A 14861-nucleotide genomic window follows, 5' to 3' on the forward strand; every position below is an offset into this window, starting at 1 on the left:
ATGGGGGAGGGAGGTCACTGTTTATTAATACGCAGAGGCAACTCTAGGATAAGGTTTCAAAAATGTTAGTTAGATGGTGAGATATTATAATGTTGAAATGGGTAAGACTTACTTATGTAAATAGGGAACTTATTTACATTAAATTTGAAAATGATCATATTAAATCAGCTGGGAAGCAGCCCCACAATATTGTGTTCCACAGACAGCTCTATGAAAGAAACTCTGCTCATGAGATTTTTAAGTTTTAGGCATATATAGAGAGTGAGGGAAATTGTTGACAACTATTGTAACTAGACGAGTGTTTGTTGTGAACATCTTACAAAGAGGTAGCATAGATTGGAGCTCAGTCGAGCACTTACTATAAAAGTAACGCAATATCTCTTCTGTGAAAAAGAGGAAGTAGGGAGGTGAAAACATCCTCATCCACTAAATTTCAAGGTCAGTTTTTACCCTGTCAAGATAGGAAAGTGTGCTCTTAGGAGCTTCACTCCAGATGAATTTGACTCTTGTACATGTAGAAGACTGCGTCAGGAGTGAGGTAGTGTTTGGAATGGTAGGATGATTCCACCATTTTTCCAGTAAAAAGATATGATGTAGGTCTTCTTTTCAGAATTCTGAGACGATATGAGTTTTTATTAATCTCAGGTCTCATCACCAGCACAGGAAATTGACACCAAGTTCAAAGTTAAAACATACCATCAGGACTATTGTGAGGACATTAAACAGTTATACGGCAAATCAAGAGGAAAAGAAAGTGTTACACTAAGGTGATTATGACTTAATTAGAACTTGTTACAAAGCAATTATATCCAACATAGAAGGAAGGTGAGGGGGGACACAATGAGTAAAATAAAGATTATTCACATTACAGGTAAAAAAAAAATATATACTACAATAACATTTTAACAATTTTCAAATTTTGTTTTTATATAAATGCACAAATAGATATTAGTGGCCTAGAACAGCCACAGGGTAGACAACAAGCGAAAACAAAACTTAAGCAAAATTCATCCCAAAGCAACAAAACTAAAATTGGCTTATACAAATGTAGCCAAATTTGGGCATATTTTATTAATTTGAAAATATAGTTTCTTTTTTACCAATTGTTATAAAATTTTAACCATAGAATAGAATTATAATCTTCAAAAAACCTAAAAATCTTCATGTAGTTTCGTCCCATAAAACCAAAGATTTGAGCATTTCAATATTCTATTTGGCTATATATATATATATATATATATATATATATATATATATATATATATATATGCCACCTTTTTTGTCAATTTTATAAGTTCCAAATCTCAGCAACTATTGATCAGAATTTTAAAAAATAACCATGCGTGTGCCACGAATTTCAGTGCTGACATGTTTACGATCCTTAGTAAGTCGCACTCTCCCTATCATTTGAAAATTTTAGAGACTCTTTTTATTAAGTCATTGAGACCTTCTTTTTGCAAGCAAAAAGAAAACCTTCTAGGACTTAATTTAGTCTCTATGTAATTTTTCCCTCGTTTATTTCTGTTTTTTTTCCCCTACCCCCCCCCCGCCATATTCATGACTTTTTTTTGTTTGTTTTAAATCGTATTTTCCTCGATTTAGCTTTGATAAGTGAGGAACGAAACCTGGTTAGCTAACCTTTATTTTCATTTTTTAAATTCATTATGCTTTTTGGTCTGTATTTCGTCGTTATATATATATATATATATATATATATATATATATATATTAGTGATGGGACGATTCCAAAATTTTTCCAATCACCGATTCCATTCTGAATTTCCAATTCCGATTCTTTTAAAATTTTTAAATATTTAATTAGAGATTTTTTGTTTTGTAAATTTTTAAATTATTACAAAACCCCCCGGGAAATTGTCTCATATATTTTTTCCTGAAATTGTTGTGTACATTTTTTCATTGTAAAAATGTTCATATTTTTTTTCTCACAATTATACACATTTGGTCAATTATTAGATTGATTTTTTGCCATTACAACTCAAAGAGGAGACACTAAGTTTGTTTTAAATCAATCCAGACGTACCACTTCATCGTACAGTATATCGATACACTAAGGCTGACTGGGATAGCTTCCGTACATTTATATCTGATCTACCTCTGCATTCCATGTTTAAAAAGGATGTGTCCTCTATAGTATTAGACCTAACTGAATGGTTAATTGTAGGTATTGACCATTTCATACCCTCTAAAAAGTTTCAGCAAAAACCTAACAGCCAGCCATGGTTCTCTCCGGAATGTGCTGCTGCCATTGCGCACAGAAATCACTTTTTCCACTGCTTCAAACGTAATAGATGTATGGAAACTAAAGCCGCTTTCAGGACTGCCAGCAACCATTGTAAGAAAGTAATAAGGAACGCAAGAGAGTTGTATGCTCAATCTGTTAAGTCCAAAGTAGCTGAGCAGCGGCTTGGTTCCCACCAGTTTTGGCAAATAGCAAACAGAATCCTGAACAGAAGCGTGTGCTCCATCCCAACTATTATCAATGGACCTGAGGTAATCTCGTCAGCATCAGACAAAGCCAAACTCTTTGTCAAGAACTTTGCAGCTAATTCTACCCTTTGCGACCAAGACCGCCAACCCCCAATATTTCCTCCTGTATCAGAAAACACGCTATGTGATATACGTATATCTGTACGTGATGTTGCCAAGCTAATCAAAAACCTTGATTCCAGTAAAGCAACTGGCCCTGATGGTATTCCAATTATAGTACTCAAAAAACTTCAACCTGAACTAGCGCCCATACTTACAAAACTGTTTAAACGTTGTCTTAAGGAGAATAGTTTCCCATCTCCCTGGAAAATCTCATCAGTATGCCCTGTATTTAAGAATTCAGGTGATCGCTCATCCCCCTCTCAGTACAGGCCAATAAGTCTCCTGTGCGTCATGAGTAAGTTGCTAGAATCTGTGTTAAATACAGAAGTAATCAAACATCTCAACAAAAATAACCTTCTTAGTGACACTCAATATGGTTTCCGTTCTGCTAGATCTACAGCAGATGTCCTTACAGTTATATCGCATAGGATTAGCAAATCTCTCGACGGTGGCAATCTTTCTAGGGCAATTGCTCTTGACATATCTAAAGCCTTTGATAGGGTATGGCATAAAGGTTTACTTCATAAGATCGCTAGCTATGGTATAGCTGGAAAAGTCTTCTCAATTATTAAATCATTTCTTTCTGATAGGTTCATAAGAGTAGTAGTTGAGGGGCAAAAATCAGAAGCTCACAGTATTAATGCCGGTGTCCCTCAGGGATCCATCCTGGGCCCAACTCTTTTCCTGATCTACATTAATGATCTTCCAAATCATATCCTTACATCATTTGTAGACATTTATGCTGACGACACTACCATTTATGGTACCACATCTAAGACAGTAAACGAGCAAGTATTCTCCAATTCTCTCTCCTCTGATCTTGAGCATGTAGTACAATGGGGAAAGGAGTGGCTGGTTACTTTTAATGCATCTAAAACCAAGCTTCTCTCTTTACATCATCAACATTTTAATCCACATTTGTCATCAATTGAAATGAATGGCTCTCGTCTTCAGGAGGCCTCAAGTTTTGACAAGCTTCTGGGCTTGACCATTACTCCTGATCTTAAATGGAACACGTATATCAAATCTGTTGCCAAGGCCGCTGGAAAAATGGTGGGATCTTTCTATCGATCCAGTAGATATCTCACTGCTGATGCTATTCTCTATCTATATAAGAGCCAGGTACGTCCAAGGATGGAATACTGTTGCCACATCTGGGCAGGAGCTGCTAGAAAGGACTTGTCCTGCCTTGATAGAGTTCAAAATAGACTTCGTAGCCTCGTAGGAGATGTCCTTTTCTCCTCCTTACAACCTCTATCTCACAGAAGAGATGTTGCGAGTTTGTCTCTGATGTATCGTTATTTTCATGGAAAGTGTTCGACTGAGCTTCAATCTATGGTCCCCCCTCGCCAAACTTTCACAAGAAACACTCGTCTAGCTGTAAACACTATCAATAATTTCCCCCACTCTTTATCTGTGCCTAAACCTAAACATAGATTCCATGAACAAAGCTTCTTTCTTAGAACTGCACGCCTGTGGAATTGTCTTCCGTTTTCCTGCTTTCCGGCTGACTACAATATGGTTGTGTTCAAGTCTAAGGTAAATAAGTTCTTGATGAGCCGTTCCATATAAGTTATTAAATTTACCAAATTTTCATTACTAATGATTACTATATTGACCAACTTCTACTGTACACTCTTTAACCCTTATCCTTGAGTGGCCTCTGGGCCTTGATAATGTGGTGATGCCTTTGTAAAAAAAAAAAAAACAAAAAAAAAAACACACTTTAAAAGAAGTTTAAACGCAAATAAATCCATTCAGATATGTAGAAGAGTCTTGCTCTTGGTAACATTTATTTGTTGCATATTTGTTTATCATTTGTTTTTCTTTTTCTGTTAATTACAGTAATAAATGTCCCAATCCCATTCTTCTTTTTTGGAGTATATGTAAGTTCAACTGTAGATATAATTTTCTTTTTAATTAGGAAAATCTTCAGAATGTTCTATCTTTATGTATCTCATCCAAGACTTTCATTAGAGATTTTCATCTATATTTTTCACTTGCGTCCAAAGAGAAGTGCCATAAAACTTTAATTATTTCAGAAGAAGCGGATGGCAGACACCACGAATGTGCAGCTGGTGCCAAAAAAATTTAAAACCCCGTCCAGAGCATTTAATACCTTGTAATAATCAAGTGAACTCTCCTGGATGGGGGCATACAGACATTTAGCGAATCGATGCGAAAAGTTTACAAAGGGAATAGGCCTAGTTATCTCTTGATAAGTGACTAATAAATAAATTAAACTCTGTGAATCAATGTTAAATATGTAACTGAGATTTATAACCCATTCTGTGGCCCTTCTCAGTCTTACGTTGTAAATGAACAACTTCTAATAAAAAACAATTTGTGCTAGTTTCATTTTATTGTAAAAAAAAAAAAATTTTAAGAATCGGTTTGAAATTAGGCTATAATTTTTCCGATTCTGATACCGATTCCAATACCCCAAAAGTTCTGATTTTTCCGATTCCCGATTAATCGTTCCAACACTTATATATATATATATATATATATATATATATATTATATATATACATACTACATACATACATACTGGTAGCCAAATTGAATACTGAAATGCTCAGATCTTAGGTTGTATAGGATGAAAATACATGAAAATTTTCAGGTTTTTTTGGTTTAAAATTTTATAGTGTCCTGGCAGGCCAGTTTCAGTTTTGCTGCTTTATGATGAATTCTGTTAAGGGTTTTTTTGCTTGGTTGTCTCCACTGTGGCCTTGCCAGACCACTAATATATATATATATATATATATATATATATATATATATATATATATATATATATACACACACACACCACCTTTTTGGCAATTTTATAAAACTTGCTGCTAATATTTCAAATGATTTGAAATAACAAGGGGAGACTTGATTCCAAATATTTCTCATATGTTATATCTCCCCTATTTTGGAAATAGAATACAATTATGAATATCTCTAGTATCAAATAATCCTTATACACTGTGAAATGTATTTTATGTATGAAAACCAAAGAGGGAAGATATAACATATGAGAAATATTTGGAATCAAGTCTTCCCTTGCTGTTATTTCAGATCATTTGAAACCATAGCAGCAAGTTTAAGTCTCCTCTCCATCAAGACCAGAGATTTTGGGGAAATATCAAATATTTTGTAATTGATAAACAAAACTAAGAAAACAATTGACTATGATGAAATATTGCTAAAGGTGCAGTATGTTTCCACCCACAAAAATTCCTTTTAAATTACTATTATAGGTTTTCGAGGGTGTTGAAAGCAAAAATAACAGTTCAAATCCCAGAAACCGAGTAGTTTCCAAGATATGAAGAAATTATAGTTTTAAAAAGTGGGAGATCACTTTTCTATATTAATTTAATGTAAAATGAATACCCACTTTATAGCCACATTTTTTGTGGGGAAGAGGCGTCTGTTATTTTTTTAGGGATAGTGTTTATTTGATAATTGTGGTCTGGTAGATTAACACAAAACCCACCTTCCAAAACTTGTTTTCTATAGGCTTTCAGGTGTGCTGAAAATGAATATAGCATTTAAATTTTCCGCAAATAAGTATTTTATGTAATTCCTCATGTTATAAATGGTGGCCATTGTTGTATGTGAAAGTGTGTGCATATTTTTACTTAATACCAGGAAAAATACTTATTTGCGGAAAATTTAAATGCAATAGTCGTTTTCAGCACAACTGAAAACCTATTGAAAACAACTTTTTTAAGGTAGGTTTTGTGCGGATCTACCAGGCCACAATAAACACCACCCCTAAAAAAAAAAAAATAACTAACCTCCTCTCAAAGATGGCCATAAAGTGGGTTTCATTTTATGTTAAAATGATATAGAAAAGTGATCTCTCACTTTTTGAAACAATAATGTGTGATCTTAAGGGCAAATGTCACGTAGCCCACTACACAATTCAGGTCATTAGCTTTCCAACGAGCTTTCATTTGTTGAATTCTAATCAATAGTCGATGAGATTTCGAACTTATAAAATTGCCAAAAAAGGTGGTATATATATATATATATATATATACTTGTAGCCAAATTGAATATTGAAATGCTCATATCTTTGTTTTTATGAGATGAAACTACATAAAAATTTGCAAGCTTTTTAAAGATTATAATATTTTATGGTTAAAATTTTATGACAATTGGTAAAATAAAAACCTATATTTTCAAATTAATAAAATATGCTCAAATTTTCCAACATTTGTATATATATATATATATATAGTGTCTTGGCAGGCAGATTCGGTTTTGCTGCTTTGGCTGTCTCCCCTGTAGCCTTGCCAGGCCACTAATATGAGTCGCTGCTTATCAAGGCCTAAAAGCCACTCAGGGACAAGGTAGGTAGGCAGTGAACCACCGAGAGGATTAGTAATGATGATTATAACTGACCAGAAATGGATTATTTAAGAGTTCGACCCAATAAAATTTTGTTTACATTGGATTTGAAAATGGCAATATTATAGTAAGCCATGAAGCACACTCTGTGGCACTGTATTCCACAATTTGGGTAATTCAAGGAAAGAAATTTTGCTCATGGAAGTTTTACTTAGTTCTAGATACACTGAGGGAGAAAAGGACATTATTTACAGTGGTTGTCACTAGATGAGTTTTGTTGTGAATGTTTTACAGAGGAGGGCCATACATAGATTGAAGCTCAGTCGAGCACCTGCCATGAAAATAACCATGGAGTAGAGAAAAACTGGCAACCTTCCTTCTGTGAGAAAGAGCCTACAATGAAGAGAAGAGGACATCCACTATTAGATTTCAAAGTCGGTTCTGTTAAGATATGGCAACAAGGCTCCATCTTCAGCTGTATTTGACATTTATGCAGGTAGAGGGCATTATATATATTTCATCACAAAATATGAGTTGAGATTATTTAAAATCATTTCTCAAAATTCTAAGCTTAATTTACTGCATGGTTCACATCATTTAAAAGAATTCAGGGTCTGAAATGAGTTGAGAGCCACTGTTTGCTTTTGGGTTTTTTTTAATACTGGCTGCGTTTATTTTTTTCTGTGTACTTAAAATTGACTGGAACTTATATGAGCAAACGGTTCTTTCTTCCATAGAACTGCCCAACTATGGAATACAATACTATGATACTGCTTCTCATCTGACTGCAACATGGTCATTTTCAAGTCCAATGTAAAAAATTTCTTGTTGAGCTTAAATAATCAAATTCTGCATAGGTTCAACTATCATTAAGGTGTTATCTCTCAGTTCACCTGACAAACTCATTAACTTTTATCCTTGAATGGCCTTTTGACCTTGATGAGAGTTATGAAAATAACGATAGAGCAAAGACAAGCTCGCCACAGAGACATACGAGCATGTCTCTGTTCTATCATTATTTTTATAGCAGATGCCCGTCTGAGCTTCAATCTATGGTCCCTCCTTGCTGGGCTTTCACAAAAAATAATCAACTATCTACAACTACCATCAATAATTACCGCCACTCTCTATCTGTGCCTAAACCTAAACGCAGATTCCATGAACAAAGCTTCTTTCCTAGAACTGCCCGCCTGTGGAACATACTTTCACTGGCCTGCTTCTAGGCCAACTACAATATCATAACCTTCAAGTTTAATGTAAATAAGTTCTTGTTGAACCTTGGGGACTCCTTTGTAAAAGAAAAAGAACTGTTAGTAAAAAAAAAAGATTTCATACTTGAAGTTCATAATATTTTTAAACTTTTAGCAAATTCAATTTAGTATATACTAGTGATGGGATGATTCCCGATTCTGATACAATTACTGATTCCATGAAAAATTACCGATTTTATAAATCTCTTATTATTTAACTATAAGATTGTTATTTTCCCCGATTTTTGTAAAAACACACGTTTTAAATATGCAGATATTTCCCTAAACATAAAATTACACTTGTGGATGATCATCTATCGATTTTAGCTTTATTGATATTTTAAAATCAATAAATATTTATTATTTTATCATTATTACCTGCAATGGAAGATTTTGACTTAAACAAAATCAAATAAAAAAAAAAAAGACAAAAGAATCGCTTTGGCATCGGAAAATTGGCATCAATTTTTCCAATTCCGATACCCTTAACTGTTCCGATTTTTATGATTCCTGATTCCAATTAATTGTCCCAACACTAGTATATACATCATTTGCAGATTGAATTTCTTTTATGTGAGTATATTTTATGAGTAGACAGTGTAATTTATTAGGCTTATAAATATAAGATTTGAGAGCATGAACCCATTGTCTTCAAAAAGGACATTATAATTTCCACTCTGAAAATAATTCCTTCATAGTATCATTCTCATATAGGAGCAAAATTGGTGCATTCTAACAGTGTTTCACTGAGTGTAGGATTTGACAAGTCGCACACAATGGTGATCGTTCTGCTCAAACAAAAATGTGGCAAGAAAGGACAACCTTTGAGAATCAGTCTTAAATAATTATTAATTAACAATTCTAATATTGACTAAAAAAAATGGTAAAAAGAATTTCAAAACTTACCAAGAGTGGCACCACTGCTCCCAGATGTATTTTGTGATGTACGACTGCGAAGTCGAAATTCTTCCTGTTTTTGTTTTTGTCTTTGTATCCGCTCGAGACGTTGTAGCTCGTCATTCTCAGACCAATCCAAGCTTTGTGGAAAGTAAATAAACAATATAGGATTTTGTTCTTCGTTTTTTGAAAGAATTATTTCTTGCAAGTAAAATTAATAAATGATTTAATGTTTCTTTCTTATGATCCATTAGTCAACAAATCTAATTGTTTATCTGAAAGTGGACAGAGATGTTACATTCTCACGTGTATAATTTTACACATTTGTTGTCAGGAAACCAGGTTCTTGACTGTCTGTAGACAAAATCACTAGGATGTTGACTCTAATTAATAACAAATTTTATTAACAAGAAAGGAACAGCAACAGAGAAAATCACACACAGATAACTTGCAAGTAAAATTTGATAAATACGAGTCATCTCTGCTGTACACTCATTATGTTCTCTGTAATCTCTGCACTCTAAATGATGCTAAAATACTTGAAGATTCACCATGAAGGGACAGAATTAGCTCTCTCCCAGTTACACTGACTTCTGTTTTACAGAGGTCACCTCTAACCCCTAGGTGTCACTCAAACCATTCCACTCAAATAACAACTTTCATTATGTAACAAGAGATATCAAAGGTCAACTTTTGTGGATAAATATTGTTAACTGGTAAATCTCAAACAAATTGTTTGTTACTAAATTTGTTCAAGGCTATATGGGTGAAAGTGAGAGGACTTCTGAGTGTGGAGGTAAAATCTTCTCCTCCTTTCCTTATTTATGAATATTAATGATAAAATATTGTGTGCAGTCACCACCAATCTTATTCAGGGTTTAACCGGCTTGCTCCGAAGAAGGAAGTTTCATGGGAGTATGAAATTCACAAGCGGTCCCCAATCGCATGTATATTCCCATTAGGGCAGATGACGATGTTAGGTTTTTGCAACTTTTTGCAGGGAGGTGTCGACGTCCTCCTACATACAGCATCTGGACTTCTCAAATTGGTCACCCATTTTAGTAATGACCAGGCTCAACGTTGCTTAACTTCAATGATCTGATGGGAACCGGTGTGTCAACGTGATTATGCCGTATATATAATATAATAAAATATTGACCAAGATTAAATATTAAAATTGATGAGACATCATTTTTTTAACAACACAGACTAATATTTGCTCTAGAAAACAAATTTAGTTACATATAGTATAAAAAAAATTAATCACAGATGTACAGGCGAAAAACTGTTTCTCTTTCATATATAACTAGAATCGATTGGAGTTCTATGATTAGCTAGCGAGTAGGTTAGCTAGACAAATATGCAATTTTGCACATTTTGCTTGAGGTATTTGAGAACAAAATAGTTTTGAAAAAATAGTAAATATTTGACAATAAAATAATTTAAAAGCCAATCAGGCAAAATTGAAAGAATAAACAAACAATGGCAAACACCTCGGTTGATCTAAAACGTCAAACAGTTGAATTATTGAAATGAGTCAATATTAGAGACAAAGAAATATTTTATTATATTAGGTAACAACTGAATTGAATAGATAGAGTTTTGTTTTAGTTATGGAGTTATTCACTTGAAAATAACATCAACTCTTTACGTCTGGAGAGCTAAGGAGCATTTACGACTTGATGCATAAAACCTAGCAAGGAGAATTTAGTGGCATGACTCGACTTGACATGCTTTTGTGGAATGGAAATAAAATATATATTTAAAGTAACAAGAAGCTGTCTTTGTGTTAACTGCATGTTGTATCAAAATTGGAAAGATACTTATTTCCAGTGTCTCTAAGATGAGTGCTGCCACAGAAGAAGAAGAGTTCAACAAAAGGTATGTCTGTTTACTGTTGTTGAGAATTGTACCCTGTCATCTTAAGTGACTGTTACTGTGAATTTTTCTTTGTGTCAAACACTCACCATACACACATACCCCACATTAATACGTTGATACGAAAAATGTTATTTAGACATCATATACACCCATGACAACAATGCATGTTTTTATACATTTGTTTGAAGACACACATTGATGTCTAACTATACCCAGTATGTAATATTCTGTGGGTTTTTTTTTTTTATCCCTGGATAAATGTCAGTATATACATTGTATATAACAGAAGAATACCAATTCCAAGATGGGTAAAATTTATTTCCTGGACACTTTCACCAGTTTTATATCCCTTTATGAAGATGAAGTCATGATATCTTGATTAAAATCAAGATATCAAGACTTTATATAATAACCTTATTCTAGATTCCTTACACTAATTTTGAAGAAAATCAAATATATAATATTAATTCTAAAAAGTATTTGAAATTTAAGGATTAAGCTTAAGGGATATTAAGAAATAACTGAATTTCAGGAAAACTTGCTTAATTCGTGCCGAATGACTACAGATCAAAATTCAAGTAGTGAATTTTGTGAAATAATAGTGAGCTGGCAAAACCATACATAATAAACATCAATACGTATATCCACTTTTGAAATAATTGGTTTGTGAAACTATGACTATTAGGGAGTTGGGTGGAAGTCCCTCACTCTCACTAATATTTGTATATTTTTGTAGTTAAAAATTATTAAATAAAGACGTCTTTAATTATTACTGAAAGTTGCTTTTCTTTTGCAAGAAGTTGTTGCTGGGGTTTATTGTATTAAATAGTTATCTCACGCTTCCAATGTGGAAGAATTTTCTTGGATTATCGATTTCAACATTTCATCAAGATCTGTTTTACTGTAAGATATAGAATAGTTCAAGATTGCACATGAAATTTCTTCAGTTAATCTACATTCCTGGGCAACGCCAAGACACAGGTCAGCAAGTACTGTATAATCTACAGAATCTATGATGTTCCACTTGAACATTTTCATTGATTTGTTTCAGGATAAAAGTGTGAGTTATTTTGGTATGGCTAGTTGAGTCCGCAATATTTCTTCACTTCTGGTTTTGCTGGAAGCTGATTGTCAATGATTTTTGCATATAGATAAAGCCCCCTTAAAAACTTTATTTGTAAATTCTGTAAATTAGAGATTTTTTTACTTCGCAGATTTTTCTTTGTCTCTTTAATAACGTGTGCATTTTCAAATTGTCTGTGTATATGTGTGTTCCTTAATTTAGAATCAACCCTTTTCTTCGTTACATTCTTGGTTCATAGTTTCATGTCTTTAATTAATGTGTTCTATTGTGGCATTATACTTGTAAGGTTGGCAACTATGAATAAACATCAAATGATATTGTTAACATGTGTTTGTCTATTTTTCTGACCGTATGCATTGTATCTTTGATGCAATAAAACACACTACAATGTAGAGAGAATATAAGAAAGTTTAGTATCTGTTCTTAGGCTACACTTAGTCTAATCTGTCTTCAATCAGTGAAGGAGGTCTTTCTAGACCAAGGAAATTTTATTTTTGTTCCAATCCTGAATGTACCTTTTTGGGGAGCTGGATTTTCCCCATATTAAAAACCAGCCTTGTGTCTAACTCTGCTCTCATGTGAAGGCATATAAATAGGAACATGTGGGAAGATTAAATAAGTCTCAACCATGTAGGCATGGATTTAAAAAATCTGAACATATGTGGTTGAGATCCTGAATAAAAGCTGGATTCTTGTACAAGAGAAAAATAAAAAAATATGTAGTTGATAAGTGCTGATAATTGAATTGCAAGCGACCACTTTTGAAGAAAAAGAACAACTGTGTTTATCAATTGAACAATTTTACTTAGGCAAATTCTTCTTTGCTTGTCATTTTTATGACAGCATTTATGTCATTGTACTCTCTGCCAAAACTTTTAAGTTGCACTGGTTGAAAAGTAGAAAGCAGACAAAGCAGTGTTGTATCGTATGGTGCTCTGATTACTATTCACAGATTGTTGGGTTGGTTGTATAACTCAATCTGGTCATAGCAACTTTTGATCACCCCATTCACATTATCACATGGTCGAGTAGACCCATATTGAACCTATGGTGCATTTGAGCCAGGAGGGATGATTATCATGTCAGTAGAAAGGAGGGCATTCTCTAGCCCTCTGGTCCACAGCAGCAATCTGATCTCTTCCTGAGATGTTGTTAGGAGTTTGATATGGCTGACAGCGCTGCTTCTTGATGTTGGGCCATTGGTTCACGTCTATAAAAGATGGTGTTTATCATCGGTAACCTTTGTTAAGTAATGATTGGTTTGGCTTGATTTGTTTTACAGTATATCAACCATCTATGGGTTATTTAATGGCTAATAAAATTGTCAACTACAAATTCTATCGGCAGAAAAATCTTATAGAGAGAATGGAGCATTACTTTTAGAACACATTAAAATATTACTCCTTGAAAAAAAAAAAAGTACTCTCTGAAAATATTACTCCTTGAAAAAAAAAACACTCTTTAAAACATTACACTAAAATATCACTCATTGAAAAAAAAAACTCTTTGAACATAATTCTTAAAAAAATACACTTTGAAAATATTACTCCTTTAAAAAAAACACCTTTTGAAAATATTACTCCTTTAAAAAAAACTCTTTGAAAATATTATTCCTTGAAAAAAAATACTTTTTAAAAATATTACCTCTTGAAAAAAATACTCTTTAAAAATATTACTCCTAAAAAAAAATACTCTCTGAAAATATTACTCCTTGAAATCATTACTTTTTAGCATTCATAATCGTCTTTGTTCTCAAAATGATTGACCCTTAACCATCACGTTCTATTTGGGGAGAAAATAAAAAGGACAAATAAGGTTTTTATTTTTTTTATTTTAATCAGAATAATATAGTAGGGAATTAACTTATAGATACTAGGGCATGACGTTATCAGCTGACTGATTGGAGCAGGCCTCTTCAATCTCCTGCCTAACCAAAGACAAAGTCAAAGTGAAATACTTGCTAAGACACCAGGATCCCATCCCAAGGCATCACGAGTCGCTACCTATGCCATTTTTTTACTCCTCTTCATAGAGTTGCAGCTGATGAATTTGTGGTCCTTTCAACAGTACAAGTAATAAATATACAAAAGAGTAAAGCTAAATATACTGAAAGGGATTTAACAGACTTGAACATCTCATGTGAAGAGGTTTCCTATTAACTGGGTTAAAGTTGGCTTTTTAGTTGTAGAAGGAAGACTTGCAACAACTGTTTGGAACTGATGTCAGACGGTAATCTACTGATCCTACTGTAGCTGTGAAAAACAAGAAAAAGAAGCAGAGAGTCATAAGCATTTATGTTTATGTAGACGTGACCTCCAAAGGTAAGATGATTGGTTTTTACTTACAGTCAAATCTATGCAACCCTTAAAAGCACAAGAGACCACAGTCACACTGACTAATTGCAATCAAAATAAAAAGTAATTCCTCTTCAACAAAAAACACTAAAAAATCTCACACTGCAATGTTAAATTTTAAAATCAAAAGTGAACAAAGAGAAAACATACAAGTTTATAAGAATAACAAATTATCAAAAAGAAAATCGCTGTGTAAAAAATGACAAGCATTTACTTTCTGAATAATCTGTTTTAATCTCAAACTCCAATTCTCTCTTTCCAAATTGAACTGTCAGTTTTCTCAAATTCGCATATCGACTCTTTTCAGGTTATTTAATGCCAAATCGAGTAATTTTGGAAAAAGTTTTTATGTTCCAAGTTCTTCATATTTTCAATATTTATTCATGGTGTTTGGTTTGTTTCATAGAAGAAAATTGTTATTTTTGTTTTTGACTTTGCAGA

At 33.3% G+C, this 14861-nt stretch overlaps 1 protein-coding gene and 1 pseudogene across 2 annotated transcripts in view; both read right to left on the reverse strand.

Annotated features, from left to right (window-relative positions):
* The window catches only part of LOC145243674 (uncharacterized), a 284330-nt gene that overhangs the window by 14154 nt on the left and 255315 nt on the right, over window positions 1-14861 (reverse strand). For both annotated transcript variants that reach the window (XM_080106723.1, XM_080106724.1), the window contains one exon: window positions 9111-9241. In XM_080106723.1, coding sequence (XP_079962849.1) covers window positions 9111-9241 — 131 coding nt within the window. The remainder of the gene's footprint in view (window positions 1-9110; window positions 9242-14861) is intronic.
* On the reverse strand, window positions 10121-10239 carry LOC145244004 (5S ribosomal RNA; annotated as a pseudogene).

The sequence above is a fragment of the Euprymna scolopes genome, chromosome 22, assembly GCF_053919585.1.
Source record: "Euprymna scolopes isolate OS-2025 chromosome 22, ASM5391958v1, whole genome shotgun sequence".
Lineage (NCBI taxonomy): Eukaryota > Metazoa > Mollusca > Cephalopoda > Sepiida > Sepiolidae > Euprymna > Euprymna scolopes.